At 44.3% G+C, this 7,128-nt stretch overlaps 1 protein-coding gene across 1 annotated transcript; it reads right to left on the reverse strand.

Annotated features, from left to right (window-relative positions):
* Positions 1-434: 434 nt before the first annotated feature.
* LOC119337469 lies at positions 435-6,516 on the reverse strand. Its single transcript, XM_037609621.1, has 3 exons — positions 6,252-6,516; positions 4,782-5,636; positions 435-3,089 (listed from the first exon to the last, which is right to left on the reverse strand). Exons 2-3 carry the CDS (start codon positions 5,634-5,636, stop codon positions 861-863), a joined length of 3,084 nt encoding a protein of 1,027 aa, XP_037465518.1. The 5' UTR covers positions 6,252-6,516; the 3' UTR covers positions 435-860.
* Between the last annotated feature and the right edge of the window lie 612 nt (positions 6,517-7,128).

Consider the following 7,128-nt stretch of genomic DNA (forward strand, 5'->3'; position numbering starts at 1 on the left):
GGACGAAGAAGCCCAGGGATGTACTCGGCTTCCTCAGCTTACCATATGCAATTCCATAGCACCATCATCATTGATTCCCCTTCCAGCTTCCACTGCGATCGACATGGAAGGCTGAATCTTCGACCGAATCATCATCGATGAGGCCAGATGCCTTGCAACATGCGGGACTGGCTCCAATCACCAAATTCTTCCAACCACACTAAACCCCTGTTAGAATGCTGCTGTATACGCATGCAGCACTGGGCTCAATTTGTTACTCCTTCATCAATAATCGCGCAGCAGCTAAGATTTTGTGCACAAGAGCACATCGAACAGCTCAGAACATCGATCTAGATGTAAGAAAATCTTAATTGCACAATCACCTATACTCAAATGGCTCAAAATGGCCATCCACCCACATAGAAGGGCATCCAAACCTATTGCATAATCTTGCATGGCACAACGGAGCCGATGGACCGCTAGCGGTTGCTCCTGCTTCCAACCAAAAAGCATGCATGAGATAATATATATTACATAAAAAGTATTAAACCCTCAGGTATAAGAAAAGCGAACTGGTCAATAGCCCAATACGGTATCAACTCTTTCTACACCCCCAATCCTTGATTGGCATACAAGTCTGCAAGATAAATAGAAACCGAGGGAGCTCATCGCAAGATAGTCAATCGGCCAACCATCTCCCCTCCTCGCCATCGCATTGTTATATTACATATCACAAGATGGAAGGCGCCTCCGAAGGGAAGATTAATCGACGCAGGCATCTCTAGCTGAAGTCGAAGCACTCAAATGTTCTCGCTGGATACCGATCGTCCAAAATGCTGATATGGTGTAAGCTTACACCAACAAAATGCATAACGATCCGCTCACAGTTGCGCATCAGCATCCATGCTGGATTTGTCGGTGTCGCTACCGGTAGGTGTATGAACCGATTTTTTACTGGATTTGCGAGCTCGCTGGGGAGGCCTTCTTGTTCCAGGGCTTTTGGGTTCGCCCTTGCGCTTTCCGATGAGCCCCAAGGCAAGGGCTTCCAGAGCTTTTGCTGTGGGAGGCCTGTTTCTGGTTCCATGCCTCCGAGAATCCGCCTGCGGAGCCAAATCAGCTTGTGAACTAGCAGGTCGTACCATAGCCATGGGTAGTTCTGCTACCTCTGGATCACGGACCTGATCGCTGCTGGAAATGGAGGGAGCTTCCTCAGCCATCATGTAATCATCATCATCTGATAAAGTGACGCATACAATTGCACCTGTCATGCTATCAAGTGGTGTCTCCTGTTTAACCTGACCAACCGAACTACTAGCTTGAGCCCCTTTCGCAAATTTTGTCTCACCGATGGTGATCTTTGAATGAACTTCAGGCAGAGCATCGACCTTGCGCTCAAATGATTTGTCCTCATATACGTTCTTCACTTTCATCTTCTCACTTGACCTGTCATTGGTAGGAGTGTTTGATACACCTCTTATCTGCTCGCATGGCTTCTCTGTGGAACATCTTGCAACCGTTTTGATCTGAGAATTACCAGAAACATCACCCACAGTTGGTTTTGATGAGGTTGGCAGTGGCTTGATTTTCTCTTTGACCTGAGAATTACCAGAAACATCACCGACAGTTGGTTTTGATGACGTTGACAGTGGCTTGATTTTCTCTTTGATCTGAGAATTACCAGAAACATCACCGACAGTTGGTTTTGATGAGGTTGGCAGTGGCTTGATTTTCTCTTTGATCTGAGAATTACCAGAAACATCACCAACAGTTGGTTTTGATGACGTCGACAGTGGCTTGATTTTCTCTTTGATCTGAGAATTACCAGAAACATCACCGACAGTTGGTTTTGATGACGTCGACAGTGGCTTGATTTTCTCTTTGATCTGAGAATTACCAGAAACATCACCGGCAGTTGGTTTTGATGACGTTGACAGTGGCTTGATTTTCTCTTTGATCTGAGAATTACCAGAAACATCACCGACAGTTGGTTTTGATGAGGTTGACAGTGGCTTGATTTTCTCTTTCCCTGAACCAACTCCCTTGGAGAAAGGAAAGCTGCGCCGACTGGTCTGGTCATTGTTACAGCTAGATAATTTTCTGCGCTTTGACACTGGGGATAAATACTTGCGCCTTTCAGTGTTTGTTTTGGGCTCAAATAAGCATGTCAAATCAATTTTGTTACCACTGCCATTGGAAGAATGACCATTGACTGGAAAATCTGAGCATGATGCAGTCACCATGTTTTGCAATGAATCAACTTGGGTTTCTTTCTTTACATTGCGCACTGAAAAGATTTCAGTGTCGTTAACATCAGCTGTAACTGGTCCACGATATTCCTGGTCATCTGACAATCGACCATCTGCATCTGACTCCTCTGATGAACTGACAGTCACAACCTTGCGTGATTGGCGTGAAGGGACAGAACGAACTTTTGCATCAGCAGGTAGTCTCCTCATCTCCCTGACTCTGAAGGGCTCTTGTCCTTGTACCAAGGTAGTATCAATAATTGTGAACCTTGGAAGCTCCTGATTACCATCCAAAGGATCATCTTGGTTATTTTTCATGTCTGTGTCATAGCCATTTTCCTCAGCAGTAACATCATGGTCCAATCCACCGACCTCTAGGTCAAGAAGGATAGGATCCGCTGCCACTCGTTTAAGGACATCGCTGACAGAATCAAAATAATGAGTACCTTTAGTGAGTTTACTTCTTGAGAATTTCTTTATACCTGGCACAAGAAACACAAGGGAATTCTTTGTTGTGCTGACATCTTTTGGCTGCTCAGAATGCCACCCTCTTGCAAGCAAACGGGGCCAGACAGCTTCCCAGAAAAGATCATTTGATCTTGTCTTGCTTCTTCTGAAATCGCCTGTTAAGAACTTAATTATCTCTTCCGAAGCAAGCGATGAACAGTCTTTGCCTGTAGGCATGTCAGGATGGTTTGAAAGGACTTGGTTTGGCTTAGATGGGTCCAGAACAAATCCAGTCAAATCACGTTTCTCTTTACCAATTCCAACAGCCTCCACAAGAGCTTCTGTTCCAACAGTGGATTTCAGAGCAAAGACAAAATCTTCTAAAGATGTTTGCCCATCGTTGAAAGATTTGAAAATCTGCAACATGTGAAAGTAATACAATTCATATGACAAATAAGATCCTTTTCAAATGTTGACTACACTAAGAAAAAATTCATCCATGAATTATTGAATTATATGTCAAAATATTTTATGCCATGAAATTTGGTGGTTCTTGCATGAAATTAAGCTAGGAAAAAAAAATGCAAGTTACAGAAAGGAAAATATTTGCTTTTGGATCATCACAATATTTGAATCATGTTTATCCTAGGAACAATAGCTTAAACAATCCAAGCACTTTTCAGAAAAACCTAGAAAAGAACCCAGAAAATCATGATAGGCAAATGCAGTGCACCTAAAATGGTTTTGATTTTCACGTTTAAGGTTCATATTCATAACTGGAAACCTATATAAATGTACCAGAGTAGTTAGATCTACTTATAAACAAGAGCAGGAGAGCACTACATGCACAAAAATAATATCAACAGTGCTATTCTGAACAGAAATTGATTACTTTAGTGAAACGTAACAATTTGTAAGGTACCATATAACATGAAAGATTATTGTGTCCAATAAAGCTGAATATGGAAGTTCAAACCAGAGAGCATAATTTAAAAAACTAGATCACAGAGTCAGTTGAACTGGGCAAAAACAGAACGGTTGAGTTCAATGGATTGGTTTCCCTCAAAGAATTGCATGCATAAAAAATGAACATGTGTGCAGCACCAGCAAGAACTCTTCTATATCAACAAAGAGAAGCAAGAAAAAGGCAGCTAGCACAAATGACACACTCTAATGTTCAAGAAGTAGCTGGTCTGACCAATCCAATTAGCATTCAGGTACTTGTCTGAGGGAGCAATAAGGACTGCTTAGATCCCTACACAGCAATGGGGGCTCATCGACAGCTGTTGCCACCGACAACTTCGGCGGCGGCGATGTGGAGATGGCAGCAGAGCAAATTGTGCACCAATGGTGAAGGGTTTGGCCCCGATACCATGTAGATGAAATTACGGGGAATAATCATGTGTGTTCCCAGGGATACTTTTTTTATTAACTTGCAAATAGACCCTTACTAGAAATACACAAACATGTTGGGTTGACAATACAAACAACTTAGTATTAAGTTGAATATAGTGCTATTGTTGAATCTGAGTGGCTAGTGTTGACAACCAAATCGGTGAATAGAACACGGTGGCTGGTCAACAACCAGTTCCTTTTAAATAACTGAGGTTCCCTGCCCTGGGATCACTAGAAAACAGGGACTAGTATTGGCCAAATTTCGGCAATGAATGCAGATAGGCATAGCAGTAGCACAAAACTCCAAAATCATGAGCATTTCAGTTTAAGGTAAGTCAAACCGCACGCACTAAGGCACTCGTTTGGTTCACTATGTTAAAAGATGTTAAGCCCTACACTATAATATTCAACAGTACACATAATTTGGACCTAGCACTCATTCCTTTGAACCATTCATTATAAGTTACAAAGAAAAACTGAGAGATTTTTTTCCACAGAAACACAGTTTTTCTAGGGAGCCACAGAAAACACAGCTAATTCTAGTAATATACACAAAATAGTGTTGAAAGTGACGGTCAGACTAACAGAACCTCGGAGCTGATCATGTGGATAATTTCATGCTGAGTCATTCCATAAGTATTAGTTAACCAGCTACAACAACCAAAGGCAGACAAGATCATTTTTTGTTGTTATATAGGCTAAGTTGCAACATACCTCCAGCAACGAATCATGAGCTTCATTGAGTATTACAGATTTAAGACGAGAAATAATCTCCTGCTGCCGCCAACTTGTAAAAATGCGTTCCCCAAGAATGCATCTCCTAGTTCGTGCTTTTCTGCAATCCGACCATCTTCTATACGCGTCTCTTTTGTAGAACTTTCCATAGTAATAGGAAAGCACATCCCCAATAGTCTTGTTACCAAGGAACCTGCTCAACAGACATAGATTTTTGCCGAAAATGTAAAGCCCGAGCAGAAAACATTCTGCCTCAATACCACTCCAAAGGGAAGTGGATGCACATGGCAGCGGAGTAAATTGATCAATTTCCCCTTGCTGCGTCCTTGGCTTATTAGTAAAACTGTGGCCTGCTTGAGTAGAACATGGGGCCAAGCTCTCATCATGTGCTTGATTACTGCCGGATTCTATATGATCTACGGGCACCATGGGCTGTGGATCCTGATATGTGGCATCATGGTCACTCATATCATTGCTGGTTGGGCAAACTGGGGTTACAGGACTATCCTCGTCCTGGCTGATGGCTCTTGCTTTGGTTTCTGAAGAATGATGCCTTCCTAATTCTTCCTCCTTACAGACTTCACTTGGTTCCCATGTAACTGGTATAGCTAACCCAATCGTAACAGGGTAATCAAAACCAGGTAGCATGCTTCCAAGCATGCTGGTCATGAGCTGCTGACGATCATTCTCTGTGGACAGATTCGGGATTTCTGCCTGGTGCTCACTTCCAATGCACGGACATACAGGTGCGTCATCATATATCACATCTGAAGCAAGGGAAACTTCCAGAGATGGTTGGTGTCCACCACTATCTTCGAGTTCAAGTGAATCCATCTACCAAAATCAGAACAAAAAGTAATTAGTTTAGATCACGTATTTAAATTGGTAAGGAAGATGCATATATATCACCAAACATTAGTAACTAAGTTGACACTTTTTTGGAAGAACCATATGGGTGCACCGTTGACATAGCCCTTTGAGGACTTTGACAAGAGAAAACGGATATTAGAAACAGTTGAACACATACAAAATTTCAGGCCTGAGTACCATCTACAAGAAAGTAGCAAACATTTCTAGGTAGAAACTTAACGCATGTTCTAACATCGAGCAACTTTAGTAGAACCGTAACGCATGCCAAAGTTCCACATTAACCCCAGAAGCAACCCACGCTCTCTCGCAAGACCGAGGACCAAATGGGGGGTAAACTTTGCCCGAAACGTTTGCAAAAGGCTTGTTGTTCATGGCACAGTTCCTAGCCATGCCGGCAATGATACTAACAAAGATAAAATGCAACCTCGACGAGGACAACGAGGGCTAACTTCCAAGCTTCAAGAAGGCCCACGACAGGTGACGAAACAATGCTGACCGAACAATTACCACTAACCACCCCACCAACAACGAGTAACGCTCGCTACGACGGGACGAACAAGCAAGGGTCGGGACGCAGACCTTGCGGTTGCCGGAGGACGCGGCGGCGGAAGGCCGGACGGAGGGGGACGGCGACGGCGGGGGGAAGCAGGAGGAGGAGGCGACCCCGCGAGGGATCTGTCGCGGGCGGTTGCGCTCGCGCGGGAGGACGCTGCCGCTCGCGACGTGGGGGCCGGCGCGCGGGAGAGGACGTGCGGGCGCGTCGCCGGCGCCGGCCGTCGCTGCTGGAGGAGGGAGGATATACGTGCGGTGGAGCGGAGCCGAGCGCCGGCGCTGGTGGTGGTGGTGGTGGTCGCTGCTGCAGAGACGAGACGAGAAGGGGATCGCCAGCCAAATCGACTACCGAGGAGTCAGTCCGTCGCGCGTGGCCGCCAAGGCCCGCTCGCTCTGTTCGGTGCGGCCCACTAGCCCAGGCCAGATCGCACGGGCCTCCTTCTTCTGCCTAAAGATAACTTTGTAAATGTTACTTAAAAAAACTTTGTGTGTCTAAAAAAAACTTAAAAAAACTTTGTAAATAATAAATTAATACTAGATGTTTTAGATCACTCCCCCTAAAAAAAGATTATATTTCTTTACTTCTATTGTCAAGCCCACAACTGAAAATCGATGAGGGGTGGAAGACTTTTGGTGCTTGTCCCCGTGAGGGTTGCGCCTTGCAATGCGTGCTCGTATAAGATTCATTCCTAGAAGTTATAGTACAATCCAGACAAATAGGGAAAATCTCTAAAAAAAACTTGCCATCCTTGTAACACACAACTAAACATGGCAATTTTTGGGATGTTGGCAACAACAAAAATTCCGTTCACATATGTTGATCGCAGTATGGGCAAGAATACTAACCGAAGAGCGAAACTGACAGGCATCCACCTCCCGCATCCTTGTCTGCTCCTCCTCCCAG

Source organism: Triticum dicoccoides, chromosome 7B, assembly GCF_002162155.2.
Source record: "Triticum dicoccoides isolate Atlit2015 ecotype Zavitan chromosome 7B, WEW_v2.0, whole genome shotgun sequence".
NCBI lineage: Eukaryota > Viridiplantae > Streptophyta > Magnoliopsida > Poales > Poaceae > Triticum > Triticum dicoccoides.

Coding starts and splice junctions, on each gene's coding strand:
- LOC119337469 (XM_037609621.1), bottom strand. CDS start 5,636: ATGGATTCACTTGAACTCGAAGATAGTGGTGGACACCAACCATCTCTG. Junction 3,090..4,781: donor CTCATGATTCGTTGCTGGAG/GTATGTTGCAAC, acceptor CACATGTTGCAG/ATTTTCAAATCTTTCAACGA.